General features: G+C 37.0%; 1 protein-coding gene across 2 annotated transcripts in view; it reads left to right on the plus strand.

Moving 5' to 3' along the window:
• Positions 1-298: 298 nt before the first annotated feature.
• SEMA3E (semaphorin 3E) overlaps positions 299-17,176 on the plus strand; it is a 147,164-nt gene continuing 130,286 nt past the window's right edge. For both annotated transcript variants that reach the window (XM_049814317.1, XM_049814319.1), the window contains exon 1: positions 299-706. In XM_049814317.1, coding sequence (XP_049670274.1) covers positions 592-706 — 115 coding nt within the window. In that variant the 5' untranslated portion in view covers positions 299-591. The remainder of the gene's footprint in view (positions 707-17,176) is intronic.

A 17,176-nucleotide genomic window follows, 5' to 3' on the forward strand; every position in this document is an offset into this window, starting at 1 on the left:
ACAGCAGCCTGACAGCCCGGCTTCCCCGCTGGGTGGATCCTGCAACTCCAGGAGGGAATGGCACTTCTTGTTTTTAATTAGCAAAGGTGAAAGGTGAATTAAAACTAGCTGTTTGGCAAGTCAGAGCAAGGGGCTGAGTTCTGAAGAGCACCAAGGAGGAGGGTGCTTTCTTCCTTTTTTTTTTTTTTTTTTTTTTCCCCTCTCCCTCCTTCTCTGAATGAATTGCCTTGCAGGAGGGACTGAAAATACAGCTTCTTCCTGAATCCACTGGCAGAGTTACTAAAGAGAGCTCAAGACACAACACTGCAGAGTAACGCCTTGGAATGTCCTCGCACTTTATAAACAATTGTCCTAGGGAGGGAATATTTTTACATGACATTTGCACAGCTTGACAAATGGCTAGCTGAGGCTGTGTGCATCTCTGATGAACGTTGAATTTCCCATAGAGATACCCCACAAACTGACCAAAGAGAGAGATCTAACTGCACTGGGAAAGTAGAAGTGGAACTTGGAGCCTTAAAAAAACCCACCAAAACAACAAACAAACAGCAGCAGTTAAGTGAAGAGCGCAAGAATTTGATCTTGGGCAGGATGGCATCTGCCCAGGACCTTTTAATCCTGGCACTATATGGCTTGTTACTAGAGTTACCGACTGGATGTCATGCAACAGATACGAGGCAGCCAAGGTTACGTCTGTCACATAAAGGTAGGTCAGTGTGTCAGGTTTTTAAAGACTTTATGCTAATGCAAGTTCATTGACTTCACTGAATGTATTGCACCGGGGTTAAATTATGGTCCTTTGACAGGGTAAAATATTTCTGTCGAATTGTTTCCTTGTGCTAAACTGCATCCATAACTAAATTTACTGAATTCAGGAAGATTTAAGGCACTTACAGTGGTGATTTTAGGCTACTGAAATATTCTTCTATCTGAAAGTGTATTAGATTTGCTTGTCATTCTGTCTTACCCTCCATGCTATTAGAAGGATGTCTGGTCTCTAATAAGAGGAAAAGAAATAGAGAAGATAACCTGAAATTATTGCTGAATAAATATACTCTTGTGCATCAAGTAACCCTTAAACAATTAAATGTCTGTTTCACTTTTAGAATTCTATCTATCTACAAATATAGCTAAGGCAAAAAGACTGAATTCCTGTGCAACCATATGATTCATTTTCTAAACTAGCAAGTGTCATCACACTATAATTAAAATGACTAACTGCCAATGTAAGTCTGCTTGCAGTTTAACTGAGTTACCCAAAGAAAAGAAATGTCATTTTTTCTGACATATGTATGAAGAGTACTTAAAACTTTTTTTTTGTTTTAAATTATTTAAGTTTCAGTTTACCTGAAGCCTGAACCATTCTTCCTTAGCTTCTTCAGGGTATCTCCTTATTCAGGTCCGGATTGCATGTGATTTAAACTCTTCCCTATGATTTGGTTTTAATCCTGTGTATATATAAAAATACCTGTGCACAACCATGACATTTCAGTTCTCTGCAGCAGTCTATGCATTTGTAAATGATGTCTCAGAAGTATACGACAGGCAGTTATTGCAGTAGGAGTGAAAAAATGTAAGTGTGCAAGACAAATTGACGATTGGCCAATCAGTAATGTTTTGCTATTACCTCTTATGCAAAGATGAAAAGAAAATGCCTTTTTGCTGACATAGTTGGGAATGAGCAAATGCTAATTTACTCAAGAACATTTCTGTGGTTATGAAAGTGATAACTAAGCTGCATTAGTGTGAAGTACATTAGAATACCTATTTTAAGTATGGCTAAGATTTAAGAATTAGCATCAGCTATACAGCTCCATGTGTAGACAGCTTTAGTCTAAACAAGGTTTAATTGTGTTTTATATAGCAAGCTAAATTACCAATTATAAAGAAAGGAGAAGCTGAATAGGATAATTGGTCTGAATGTCTTGCTAGGAAGCTATAAGAAATGGGGTTTGCTTTTATAGGGCTGTGAAACACATTTTAAAGAAAGAAAGATTTGTCATGGAAAGCTGTCTTGTAAGTAAACAATTAATTGCTCTCAATGAAATAAATTATATGACCGCTTTTAATATATAAACCACTTCTTTTTTTAGCCTACGGTTCAGGGTGACAGCAGGAATGAGTGACAAATGCTGATTATATAATCCTTTCACATCTCTCTACTGTTGAAAACGTGCATTTGAACATTGATTTATTTCTAGGTGTAATTACTAAGGCTATCATTATTATTGATATTTGTTTGCTTGCGACGGGGTAAGGGAGATGAGAAAAGCACAGTAAAAATGAGACAAATAGACCTACTGTTACGTTGGTTCAGGACTCTGGCTTAGCTGCCAGTTCTGGCAAGCTCCCCACTATGGTGCTGCGACTATTAACTGCTTCTGTGCTCACTTGTAGAAGTAATTGTTTTTCCGCCGGTTGGAATCAGTGTACGTTTCACTGCATACTACTTCCATTTTCAGCAGGGAGCCAGTAATTTGGCCATAACACACCACAACTCTTGATATTTTCAAGGAGAGTTTAAAATACCCATTTCTCACAGAAGGCCAAACCTCCCCTGCCTGATCTCAGGTCGCTCAGATCCAATGACACGGAAAGATGCGCCCCAGGTAAAATCTCTGTCACCAACACGCACGTCGCCATCTTGTATTTTGCCTTGTACAAAACCCTCTAGCGTTTTTCACACTTCTGAAACGTGACTGATTTTACAAGCTGCGTAGCAGCCAGCGAGAGCCTGACCACATCTCCTGAGCCAAAGGTTAGGAACGGCATACCTGCCTGCACCCTGGGAACAGCTATCGCAACCCTCCCAGCCAAAAGAATGTAGCGACCAAGCATGAAGACAATGAGTAAGTGTCGTTGCTGTCCTCCCTAATCAAACAGGAACAGCAGGAGGGTCCCTCGTCTTAATTGCCTTTCCTCCAGAGAAAGGCCGCTGTGGGTACCAGCTCCGCAGAGGGCGGCTGGGAGGAGGCAGCGCGCGCCCCCTTCCCCAAACCGCTCCAGCCTCTCCTGCGAGTTGCCGTGTGGTACAGACGGTGAAGCCCATATGTGTACATTTTCAGTGTGGAGTAGCTGTAAATTCAGTTAAAAATTTCACTGCGAAACCCCGGAAACATGAAGGCAAACATGCCTGCTCACCGCCTCCCTTTGTAACTGTGGATGCTGGCGGTTAGTTGGGATTCAGGCCATTGCAAGATAGGCTAGTGCTGACTGGCATGGTAAGTTAAAAGCTTCTGTGACGAGTACGGTGAGGTTTATGGACAAGAGATTTTCTTGTTATGGAAGAAGTATTTAAAACCAGCCTGTTTTAAAATCTTGTTTCTTTCAAGGGCCAAGAGAAGCCTTCCACAAATTAGAAACAGAGACTCTTTGATTTTTGTAAATTCAAAGATTCTTTCTTTTTTTTTTTTTTTTCCCTTTAAGAGTGATGCTCAGTGGAAGTGTGGTGAACTGACAGTGAATGAGAACTTTTTGCTCTCACAGCAAACCAGGCTTCACCTGCAGCGCACATATGCCTCCAAACCCACTGCAGCAAGATCAGGTCCTAACCCTTGTGCAGAGGGGTCACCTGATGGATAGGAATACCACAATCCCCTTGCCAATTAAGGGATATATTGTGCAACCCCTGTTTGACTCTATGGCCATTTACTCAGCTTCAGTGGGAGTTAATGAAAGCGCTGCGTTCTTGAACTACTGTTAAACCTGTCAAGTTAATGCAAACTGTAAGGGTGATTTTTGGTAAGGTAGAGGATGGTTTCTTATTCACAGTAAACTCAAACTTGAGAATTTTGCCATTGCTTTATATGGGATTAGAATTAAACCTATAACCTATAACCACCTAACAGTCATTTTATTGTTCTAACGTCTTTTTTTTATTAAGCTGAACTACGTTTATATCCAGGACTTGAAGGTGTTTTCCACAAACTGTCAGGTTGTGTCTATCAGAAAATTTACACTGCAATTAGTACCACTTGTGCTATTAGTGGCAACAGTTGTGCTAAAGGTCAGTGTTTGACGATGACCAGTGAAGATCTTGCCTGGGGTCATAACGTAGTCCAATAGCTTCGTGTTGGTTTGCAGAGATAAAAATGTATTATCGCTCGCCCAGTATTACAGAGAAATAATGTTTCTACATTATTAAGTTATAGGTTGACAACTACATTTAAAAATCATTAGCTCATTTTATGTACAGTACAGGCTCTGCCTAATGAGGTGTTAATAGAAGCCAAGCTTCAGCCCCTGTTTTTTATAGGCTGCTGGTTAAATTCTTTCCCAGTATCCCACAGTTCCAGTTCTCGCAATGGGAAATATATAATTAAGGTGAAATCAGCACACACTGCATGTTAAAAAGAAACTGTTTACATTGCAGATTGAAATGGATTGGGTTTCCAGAGGACAGGAGGGATATATTTATATAAGCCTAACAGAGCTGCACTAGAAGCATGTAGGCCTGAAGAGCCCATGAAGGATGTAATTGTATAATTCAAGCATTACGCATGGCTTGCAATGTATTTCTAACAGTTGGGGTTTTTTTCCCCCTGGTTTGTGAATATGGTAAAAAGCAAAGGTAACATAGCATGAAAATGAGATGTTGAGCCCTTCCAACTTTGTTGCTGCAGTGGGATCTGGTATATCCAGTTATGTGCAGAGATTTGCAGATCTTAAGGGATCTGCTTTCTGGTTTAGCCTTTTACATTGCTCTTGAGTGACTTGAGGGATTTTGCCATCACTTGATCTCAGGTTGTGTAGCTATGCACTGTTCTTGTCTGGAAAAGGTATGGTTAAGTAGCAGTTGTGCCTCCCTTATCCATCTAAATATCTCCCTTTTACCTGCTGTGGGAACTGCTTGCTACTTTCTATAGTAGAGTCAAGCTGCAGCAGGCAGAAGGAACAGACTGAATTTAGAAGGAAATAATCTGGGTTAGAAAATTTATTTGCCAGGCATAAATATTTCAAACAATAGCAGCAGATGACTAAGGAAGGGAAAACTGAAATGTTGCAGAAGAAAAGTGATACTCTCCATGTTCATATACAAATTTTAATATGTAGAGTATGTAATATAAAACATTTAATGTATAAGAGTTCATGATTGTTAGGGCTGGCTAATCATCTTTGAGGGCTGCTGAGGTCTGTTACAGCAGAAAAAATGGTTCATTGCCATTTGCAGAGCCAGACTTTCAGCACACCTACTTTAACTTCCTTGATAATTGTAATTCAGAATTAATTTTAATTAACACTAAGAGTTTCATCACGCTTATCCATGATATCTTACTGTGTCTGTTCTCTAGCTAGGTGGCAGCAAAATTTACTCAGGGACTAATGACTAAATTGAATAACAAAAATATAGTGAATTTTTAGACAGGCATTTCTGAATTCTGAAGTAGGTAAATATATTTAGTGCAAGTATAGTATTTTCAATTAGTAATTACCTGGCCACATAAATCATGGCTAATTAATGACTAGCCACATAGCTCATAACTGAATCATGACTGATTCAATTTCATGCATGAAAATGTTTCTGTTTTTAACAGCTTTCACTGTAATAGAATTTTGGGTTTGAATGACTAGGAAAGACTGGTCTTCCTACCAAGGCAAATTCAAATTCAAGAAAGATGTTAATTCATGCTAGGTACAAATCACCTTGAATCTGTACCGGCATAAGGATTTGGCTTGTGGTCTATGCTTACCTATGTGGTCTATATAGTTCAGAGAAGTCTGTATAAAAAAAAGATAGATGATTATGTGTATGTATATGCACACACATATGTAACTATAAAATATATGTGTGTGTGTGTGTGTGTGTGTATAACAGATTGAAGTTTGGCTTTGTCTTACAGTGAATTAAAGAGCAGTATAATCCTGAGGGTGTAGGAACTAAAGACCTGTATTATCCTGTATTATGGCCCCAGGTCTAAACGTGTTTGTGTGTAAGGGCTGATAACCAGAATTACGAGTGTTTGGAAAAACCACGTGACAAGCAGCCTCTTCTTCGTACCCAGATTCTCAAGGCCACATAGAACTCAATGTCGGCTTAGAAATGTCTCAGGGAAAGATACACAAATATTTCTGGGCCACTTGTGGGGTAGAGAGGAGAGGTCTTGCATCCCTTCTCCCACTGGAGAGACAACTGATTCTTTACCAACAATTAGGACAAGGTTTAGGTTTATTATTCATCCATATCACAAGAGGTGCCTGGCAGCAAGTTCAGGAGTATTTCCAAGTAATCCTAGAGGGACTTGCTCACCAAGAAGAATTTCTTGGCAGAGAATCCATGCTAGTTCCTTCCATAACTGCATTTTGTTGACAAAGGCTTCTGCAAGTATTGCTGTAGCAGAACTCTGAAGTGATAAGCACCACCACCGGGGATGCAAGAAGCAGATTGTTTGCTGCGTAACATCAATCACTTTCCTGCTTTTGCTTTAAAGAACTAAGTACCATCTGAAGGTGCAAGACCAGAATATCCTGCATGCTGCTGCTTCTATGCAGCTACCTCCCTGCTTTCAAAGTGATAACGCCATCTGCTATTTTAAACTCTTTATCAGATATTGTACTCATCGTTATTTCAGTGAAAGCAAGTGTTATATTTTATTTAAATGAAAACAGGATTAATGCTGTTCGTATGATTTACAGGGTGCTGTGCAAGGGCGAGCATCTGTGTCAGGCCTTTCAAGAAACCTGTGGTCAATAAATATTCTAAAAGTGTGCAATGGGAATACTAAATATTATTCAAACTGGTTTTCTTCATGTAGCCAGGCAAACATGGTGAAGTTATAGCATGCAGCCAGCATTAATTAGAAAAATCTTCATTTCTTAAAGAAATTCATAGCCTGCAGGGATAAAGATAATAATCTTTGTTTTACAAAAAAAAAAAAAAAAAAAAGCCCTCTTAACTTGAGTGTACTATTTTAAATGTTTTGTGTTGGTTAGTTAATGTTTGGCATTTAAATAATCAGTTAAGGATTCATGATTAAACACGAAAGAAAATGTTAAAAGAGAAAAAGAATGAAAATATTGCATTATAAAAAATCTGTAGTGTAGTATGATTATAATTCCAAACTCCTGTAAAGAAAGGACATAAATAATTTTGAAGACACAATATTTGAGAAGTTTAAAAAATAAACTCTATCTTTAAATTGATGAAAAATGTAAATTGCCATCAGCGAGATTCAGTTTGAGGAACTGAATGAGTTTACTACGTATATTAAAACAAATAAAACCATAATGATTGTCTCAGAGCATAGTTTCAAAAACAAATGTTACCAACCTATTGTTTCCCCACTTTTATCATCTCACATTGACAAATTCCTTTTTCCCTTGATGTTTCTGGGTTCTTCTGATCATCTTCAAGGCTACAAATTCTTATTTTGGAAGAGAGATTTCACCCTGTTGATGAATTCAATTGAAGACTGACTTCACTATGTTTCTCTTCTAAGCATCTTCTGTTAGTTTTGATGAAGCTATAAACTGATATGCTTTCACTCATGCTGCATCCTTTGGCAAACTGTTTTATAGCAGTTTAAAGACTTTTTTTTTTTTCCTTTCAAAACAATGCAAAGCAGGAACATGTCGTTATGTATTCAGCTTTTTCTTACCCTGTGATAATTTTCATGCCTATAAAAATCACCTAAGCAAAAGTGTTTTGAGATAATTTTTTTTGTTTAAGAAACAATGTTACAAACACAAGGAAGCGTTTCTCTGTGACATTTCTTGATGTTAGACCTTTTCAGAGGATTTGTAAATTGCAACACATTACGATCAGGCATCTGGATACACTGTTTAGCTGCACTGCTCTAGGTCAATATATCATCTTAGTGATGAATCTTTGTTTCTCTTCTAGTCTACTCTCATTCTTATTTTACATGTAATTTGCAGGACCTCCGGAATATAATAGCATGTCAAAGGTTCCTTTTACAGTTTCTGTGCAAGTATGTACAGGAGGTCTGTAACCACAAAGATGTCAACAAAGTGATGCCTGCCAAACATCTTGGCCCTGGCATGACACACAGACTGCGTGTGTAGCCAATAGCTGCAAAACTTGGATCACTGGTGTAGCTGAAAAATAATTTTTGATGGAATGAATCTCATCTTTAAATTACTTTTTATTAGTCTCAGGTGAAAGAAGATAATTGGTAGTTGTTTATGTCATGTCTTGACACCCTGTCTCAAAATAGTACTTGGTATGCTTTATTAGCTCTTCTGTCAATCAGAATCTGCTCAAATCTCCCAGTTACATATCATGACCTAAGATTTGTCCTTGAATGCAGTGCAAGGTTTCAGACTGAAACTTCATTTGCCTGGTGGAAGTGCCATCTGTTTACCTCATATACTTCAAGGTACAAAATCAATGAAGTTTACCTGGAAACAGCAATAGTCTCTCCTGTGTTGTCTCTTTGCCTTCCATGGAGAAACGTGGTGCCATGACACTTTCTGTAACTCACCTGCCTGTACTGGTTGACTTCTGATACTTAGATGTCCAGCGTCAAGGAATGGATTAAAACCTGAAGTTTCCAATGTTTCTGCAGGTTAAAAAGTCAACACAAAGGAAACCCTGTAATAGTGTAATAGCAAAGACTAATTCGCCATAGACATGCAACATCTAGCTTCTAAAATTGTATTACTGGTCTTAGTTGAATTTGCTTGATATGAGCTTTCATATCAGAAACCTAGTTGTAAAGGATATCTTTCCAGTCAAGGAAGCTTGTATGACAGACATGAGATTTTTGTGCTTTGTGTGATCTATTACAATATAGTTCGAAGGATCCCTATGAATATTAAATGTTAAAATACAGAACAAATAAAAGGCCAAAAGATTTCATTCATTAAAAACCCCCAAAAAACCAAACTCAACCAAACAAAGCCTGTTAGCCAAAAAAAGGAGAAAGAAAGAAAAAAGAATATCACTGATGACTTCTCATATCCCCTTGGCTTGAGCAGAAGATGTTCATTATTCATAAGAATTTGATGACAGGCAACATACAGTCTTCTGACTGTGATTTGGCAGCAGCAGCTAAGAAAAAAAAAAAAAAAAGTTTATGATCCTTGTGAAGTCATGTTGCTTACATTTCTACTTCATCAGTACAGAGGAATTTCAGGTTTTAGGAAATTCACTCGTTCAGTAGAGCATATGAAGTTTATCCTCTGTTTCTATTTCTTTAAATCCTCCAAAATATATTTACATACAAATTTAAAATGTTCTTGACTGGATCCCTCTAGCATCATTACGGGGTTTTTTTGCAAGCTATTTGCAAAATAATTCTCTAAACCAAGGAAGCAGTGCTTAGAAGACAGGCATTCAAGAAGACTTCACTCCTGTTAACATCCTTAATGTATCTATTCTCTACTTCTTCTGTGTTTATTTTTATCTAAAGGATTCCTGACTTCATACTGTGAAGCAATTGAAGCTTCTGTGGGGAGTCAAACAATGGGCTTTTTACTGTTGCTAAGTTTGCTTTATAGGCTTTTTCTTACAACACATTTGTTTAATAGGCCTAGTAAAATGGTGAATGCAGCTGTAAATATATCTTTTATTTGTTGATGTGCAATAAACATCACAGGGATGTTGGTCTTTTCTTATTCTGATCTTCCTGACACTGCTGAAAGGAAATTGTACAAAATGAATGAAAAGTGCCTTGAACCGATTGCAGAAAACAACAGTCCCCAAATACCTAAGGGTCAGTACCTTGTTTCTCTTTTAACAGATGGTTTCTCCCAGCAGTGTTACTAAAACTTAATAATAGTAAAATAATAGGTTGCTTGATGTGAGGGAATTACTCCAGATAGCACTATTCACTGGGGTCATCACTGAAGGTCATTTTTCAGCCAGAAAGCTAAAGGTTAGCAAGTGTTGCTCAATTCCATGAGTTCCTGCAACTCTTTATTTATGATTAAGCTAAGTGCTTTCCCGTGGGTGTGTGGTAGAAGCCAAGAGTAAAGGAAAATAAATCCACTCCTTTATGCGTTAAATATTTCATCTCAGTTGATTGAGAATGGTATGATGCAAAGCTTGAAAATATGTGTTGTCTGGGAGCCCAGAAAGACGTAAGCTGTCTTAGAGATCTTGTTCTTATTAATGTTGTTGCTGAAAAACTGTCTTGTCTTTATGTGCCTGTGTTTACGTGCAGTAAGTCATTATTTTCTCTTCTCTGCTTATCTTAGGCATGCCCGTGTCCTTCTGCATATTTTCAGGTTACACAAGCATCTGGGATAGTAGTAGTTTCTAAACACGCTATTGAGAAGGTGTTAAAGTATTCAGCAGGTTGAGCATTTACTATAGCTCAGAACCAGGCTGTAAACAGTCCCAGCCTCCTTATTGATTCCATAGTATTCCTTGTTGAGTGCCTGCAGCTTCTGTGGGTCAACACTCAAACACTGCAACGGGTTATTTCATTTCGAAAATACTTGAATTCTTGTAAATAAAATGCTTCACATTTAGAAGATAAACGCTTACAGTAAAAAGTGGTTCTCCAACAAAAACTTTGGATGCAGCACACTGTGCTTAAATTCTACTGCTAAATATATGAAACCTTTAATACAAAAATAGAAGAGAGGCCTTATTTCACTGTTAGTAAGGACAATAGCAAACCTCCCACAAAATTCTGTGAGACTAAAGAGTTGACAGGATATTCCTTGTTCCTGACTGCTTTCTGAAAGAGGTGATCCATTTGGTTGTTGCACTTTGCCTGAAAGTGTATTTCTGTCTATCCTGGGTAATAGGAGGAGAATAATGGTCAGCTTAAACGAGAGGCCTACCTTACACTCAAATAAAAATAGGTGAGATGGATTTGGGATGAATGTCTGATGATAGGTCTAGGACATTACACATACAAGGATAAAACCCTTTGACTGAGAATGACTTACTGCGGAGCGTATAAGCTGCAGCACTATTGCCTTGATAAAGTATAAGTGAAGAAATTATTATTAAGTAGTATGTCTTTGATCTAATAATGGTCTGGAAGATGAGGCCAAAGGTGTAGTCACTTGAGCAATGACTTGCGCAATGTAAGTGGCAACCGTAGCTGGTGGACACAGCTATCTCTGGACCACACTAGTGACTCAGATGTGTTCTGCATCTGCGTCAGCGCACAATATGCTGACTTTGTTTAAGCACAGTATACTGATTCAGGTTAAGCATGATATGCTGACTTAGGTTAAGCATGACATGCTGACTTAGGGTAAGCAGCTTTCAGAACAGTTTATACTAAACTGATGAACTATCATATTGAAATAGGTGAGCCTCTCACAGCTGCCTGCCAGAGCTCAGCTATTCTCTGGCCAAGAAGCAGTAATAAACAGAGATTATATACAAGCTGTTTAAGTTATTTCCACTGCACACAAAGTGGCCTTATAGACCATACCCTAAAACTTTATTTCTATAAATACTTGATCGTGTGTGTACCTTTGATCAGACAAATGACTCCATTGATTAAAACTTAAGTTGGGGTTTGTTTGCAAGATCAAAGTCTAAGGCACAGATTCTTTGTGGCCATCCCTGTAGCGTGATTGATTAAAACCAATCATGACAAAAGTTGTTCTATTTTGCCCATACCCCAGGCATTGCAAAGCAATATGAAACTCTGACAATTTTTGATTTATGTGTATAATTTCACTTCCCTTTTTATTCTTTGGTTAAAACACTTATGAAAAGGCTTGAGACTTACAACGCGCCATGCTCCTTTGTTATAAGGAAAATGTTTTTTTTCAGAAAATGCTTCTTTGAGGATTTTTTTAGAGCACTGGAATATGTGTGGGTACTTGTCATTTAGAATTGTGAAACAGAGGCTACAAGTGCTATATGTGGTCTCTATAATTTTCTTGACATGGAAGAACCCCTTACTTTGTTAGAAAATGCAACAAATTACTTCATAATATCAGGTTAATGGATTGGATTTTTTTTTTTTTTTTTGTGGTTTCACATTTACTGCTTTAATGTGTAATAGCACTAAAACCCTTCAGCTGTAAAATTAGATCTCTGTGCTGTTGGAAACTCCTTGTAGTCTTAATTTAAAAGTAAAACAAACCAAAAAACTTACGGCATGGAGATTTGAAAATAATAATAACAACTGATATTTATACATTCTTGTGAAACAGCTCCTGAAGTATGCTGTGAATTTGATAGCAGCATAGGAATGCTCTACCTTGGGATTGTTGAAAGGTAACAGACGTATTGACACGTACTGATATCTGATACTATTGCCTGGGAGTGTTGCAGGACCCATGGGGAATATCTGAGAGTTAAAGTTGTCATGTCTTAGCATGTTTTATATTTTAAATTATGTAAACTATAAATTAACACGAAGAAAGTAGATTTCTAATCTATGACAAAAAGGTGCTTCAGAGTTTTTCTGAATTAGTCATACATCATATCCATGACTGTAGTCCTGCCACAACCTTGTTGGTGTGGTTTGGCTTCCGTGTTTAACTGTTCACAACATGATGGTAAGTTCCTACAGATGTCGATTTCTGAACAATCTCTGTCTCAGTGGTTTTGCTTTATAAGTGTTTGGTCCTTCAGTCTGTAAGGTCTGCTCTTGCCAGACATTGTAATTTTGACGCAGAGGTTAGCTATTACCACATCCACCTGAGTCCCATAATTACGGTTGTAACTGCATTACAGTAGCGCAGGGTAATAATGTGTTTCTGTTGGCATCTTGGAGTTCTGCAGGTGCTTTCACAGGGATTGTAATAATGCTGATACTACTTACTCACTACAGGATTGTTTACAGACTTTAAAAAAATGCATCTGAGAGCACTAAAGGGTGGAGATAGATCCTCAGAGCAGCTTGCGTAATTGGATTAGAAATCCTTCAGGCTGACCTTAACGTCGTTAATTGGACTAGACTTGTTTTTAACCAATCAGTTCCTAACATAACCCGTTACTGATTTTTACCCTTGTAAAGACCTCCCACCAGCTGAAAACATAGATGGTGAACCTCAATAAAGAACTCACAACTGCTGGTCACTATCTTAGATGATGAACTCCAGAGATCTGATGTGATGCTTATAGAAGCTATAGTACCTGTAAAATATGTCTGTGTGCAATTTTAAACCAAATCCTTTTATAATTAAAATATTTCTTTTGGAAAAGAAGAGTTACAGTTCTTTTCTTTCATTGAGAGTTTTTCTTCTGGGCTGATTTGATCACCAATAATGTGTTAATAATCCATTAGATTTGAGAAATCTGGATTCACTTTGAAGTTTTATGAAAAGCTTTCAACAAGCTCCTGGGATCCTCAAGTATTTAAGTCTTTTTAAATCTCATAATTTTTTCCCAGTAGAACTATCTAACCTAAATGTGAGAATAAAACTTCCTTCCAACTACCTATTGTTTTGCACAGTGAGACTGAAATACCTTCGAGCAGCATGACACCAGCAAAGAAATATTAACAAGGACATGCCTCAATATGAGGCAGTCGTTAAAGCAGAAAATAAACACGAAAAGTAAAAGAAATGTATTCTAGTCTCCTATATGCGTATATCTCACGTCCCTTGGGCTTTCTCTGGTTTTTCTCCTACTGAAATGATCTGAGATCTTCTCTTTATCACTAGCTTTTTTAGTATCTCCACTCCTTACCAATTCACTTAATCCTTCCAAAGGCATTCTCACCTTTCCTCATCCCTAATGTTTTCCTACTGCAGCACACATAATGGTATCCCAGGCACTAAAGTCTCCCTTATAGCAACTATCTCCCTCCCATGTAACCTTCACCAGTATTCCTGGAACTCTTTATAGCCATTAGCCACTTTTTTGGCTCCCCTGGTGGACCAAAAGTAGCAGAGGTATGATTGTTTCTGCGTGTGCTTGTTAAGCAGTCAATTTACATATGCTAATTGACCAGTTGCCTGCTAATTGGATTAACTGGTAATGACTTTGTTTTCCCTTTTCGTTAAGGAACTAATAGCATATCTCCATTTCTTAACTACTGATTTTCATGAAAATTGGAAAAACTTAATTTTTTTTTTAGACTGCACTTACTCTCTACCTTTTTCCCAAGAAATTTGAAATTGGTCAGAGGGATCTCATGTGTCAAAGAGAATAAACTGATAAATGGATTGTGTCACCAATGAGAAGAGTGATCAAGAAAGCCTCATTTTCTTAGGAAACTAGACTGTTGCTTTCATCATAAGAGAATCAAATAATCTTTACTACCATAGATCATAATCCTTTCCTTTTAGTTATTCCAAATTGGTATTTCTCTAGTGAAGTCAGATAACCTACTGTCAATTCAGTGGCAAGACAATTATCTTTTCCAATAGTTCCTATGGAAATGTCAATCTTCTGTGTTGCAGGTAGCTGTTCCTAGGAAGTCCAGCTGATCGCCAAGCACAATTTAGGCAGAAGATATTTTCTTATTACATGAGTTAAAGGCACTAGGTCTGAGTTCTTAAGGATTAAAAGGATTAAAAGTAATAAATATGTAGGATTTGGCTATTATTTTTTTGTCCTTTACCAGTAATTGGAGACAGTGCAATAAATGAGTATTTTGAATAGATTTTCTGTGATACTCCCTGCTTTCAGATGGGTTGGGATTAATATCCCAGCCCTTCCCTGTAGGATTTTGACATGATCTTATTCCCAGGAGAGTCTTGGATATGTACACACATGTGGAGCTTTCTAGAGAGAGAACATTAAAGCAAGAAGCCAAGGAATGAAGGAGGCTGCCCAGGTCAATATAGTGTTAAAGGAAAAGAACATCTAGAAAAAAAGACCACATAAGTTCTATATGACTGTGGAAGATGAAAGAGTCCTTACTAGAAAAACTTATGGTCTGGGAATTTTAGAGAAGACCAGATAGGTAGCCTAGTGAAACACAGCTTTATCTAACCTAAATCAATCCCACTCTATCAGTATCAGCTAGTTTTCACCAAAAGACTTGGTAACATGAACAGTAAAAAAAAATACAAAATGCTTATCAGGCTAGTAGCTGATGATTATGCAGACAAGCAAGATTAAAAATAAAATCTATGGGTATCTGAGCATATTCTAATTTAGGAGTAATGACAAAAAAGTATTGTCTGTTTGCTTTGTATTATCTTAGATTGTGTTACTCAGGTCTGCGTGATAAACTATTAATAAATTGGTTTATGTTGTGCTAACAAGCAGTTTTATTTATCTGTAACCTCCAAAGTACTTATGTACAGCAGCATTTTATCTAAAGTGCTTTGAGATACTAAGTCAGATAAATTAACCTTTTTCCTTTTATTGATTGTATTGTAAATGCATTCCAAAGATTCTAGTGTGCTGATGAAACCAAATTTCTCCTTAAGCTGCTGCTATCTATTCTTTTGTAATGTTCATCTAGATACTGTTAATTAACTCCAATTTTGCATATAGTTTAGGAATGTTAAAACATTGTCTCTCAATTTCCAGAAACAGTAGCAACACTTTTAAAGAGAAAATAACAGGTGTGGTCTTTCAATTCTAATCTCCACAAGAATGCTTATTTTTGCTAGCAGATAATTATTTAATTAAAAAATTCCATATGAACTGTTTTAGCAATGCTGAGACTTCCATATTAATAAATTGAGCTACAGTATTTTTCTCTGAAGTCCTAGGTTCTGAAATCTAACAATTTTTAAGAATATAAGGATTAGGGTTTTTTCAAATTGTAGTGTTCAACATTGCAAAGAGTTCTTGGAAACAGAAACTCCAAATACTGAGAAAAAAGGACAGTAAATTGAATGATCGTTGCATTTATTTCCTGAAATATTACATGCTTTTTTGGGAAAGTCTGATCCCCCATTCTAAAAGTGCCCAATTTTGGCAAAATTGCTTTTTGATGCAAGTCAATAAGTACTAAATAAATCCTTAATATATTATCAGTGAGTTTAAGTGGTACTTTTTCTCTAGGCCAGAGGCTTACCATTACTACTTGAAACAAGTATGTCTTGAACAGATATTTGCTTAAATTATTGTGGTGAAGAGCAACTGCAAGGAAGTGTTCAGTTGCTCACTTATTGCAAGGTAGCCCAGGTGACACATACCTTCTTCTGCAGACTGTTTTTCTGGGTTTGAGTTTGACTATTCATTCTTCAGATTCTACTGTACCTTTGCAAATCACAAGCGCAGGACTCGGGAACACACTCAGTTTGCAAAGGTTTAGCAAGTCACATGCCATCTGGGCGCATGTTCATGGCCTGCAGCAAATATAAATTAAAGCAACTTCACAGAATCATAGTAATTTGGGGCCAAAATTACTTTGATTCTGAGGCATCCAGTTATCACAAGTCAGTTGATGTATGTTAACTTGTCATCTCATCATAACTTGGTCATGCATCAAATCCCCATAAGTTCATCTGTCATGGTTGGTTGTCTTCTGCTGGCCTCAGTGGGCTGTTTTTTTTTTTTTTTTTTAAGTGGTTTCTGCTTGACACACACACAAAAATATTAAAGAGTCTTGCTGCTTTGCTTTGTGAGTTTTTTTTAAATTTATTTTCCTGATTCTTCAAGGTCAAGAAATATGTAAGATTGGTATCATGTGTTTATGTAACTTCCAGCTAGTTATACAAGGATTTAAATTAACTTTAAATAATTTTGGTCCTTTTTATTTTATTTTAGTATATGTTTTGCTTTTGGTTTTGAATCTCTTCTGAAGTTTCATATCATAAGGTTAATTTTTTTCTTTTTTCTTTTTTTGATATTTTTCCTCCTCTAAGAGAGCCAAATTTAATTCTGATGTGGTCACTATTACTTAATGTCTCAAGTATAATTTCTTTTTAAATTTTTGACTAACATTTCCTCTGATATGTTCCAAAACAAGCCATTCCAAGAAGGATTCATTTAACATGCAAATAGGACTTAAATGGTTTTTTAATTATTATTATGCCAGATAATCAGTTTACAAAAGCAATGTCCAAGACATTTTCTAATGTAATATTATTCTTTTGTGTGGCCTCACTGATCTCAGCCAAGACCATGTCATTAACATTCTCTCCAGTAGTAGTACCGTATCTTTATGGTACTCTCCACATTATCTACAGACATCAGTTTAAGAAATAAATGCATTTCTCATATTTTAGAATATATTTACTCTGTTTCAACAGTTGTATTTGTTATGTACAGGTTCTTCTTTGTAGACAAGAGCAGTCTTTCTACCCATTCTTTTGTGGCATATGTCTCTTGCTCAATTTTGGGGGGGGTCTGGATGAGGAAAAACTTGCAACTTATTATGAACAG

This window comes from Accipiter gentilis, chromosome 11 (genome assembly GCF_929443795.1).
Source record: "Accipiter gentilis chromosome 11, bAccGen1.1, whole genome shotgun sequence".
NCBI classification, from domain to species: domain Eukaryota; kingdom Metazoa; phylum Chordata; class Aves; order Accipitriformes; family Accipitridae; genus Astur; species Astur gentilis.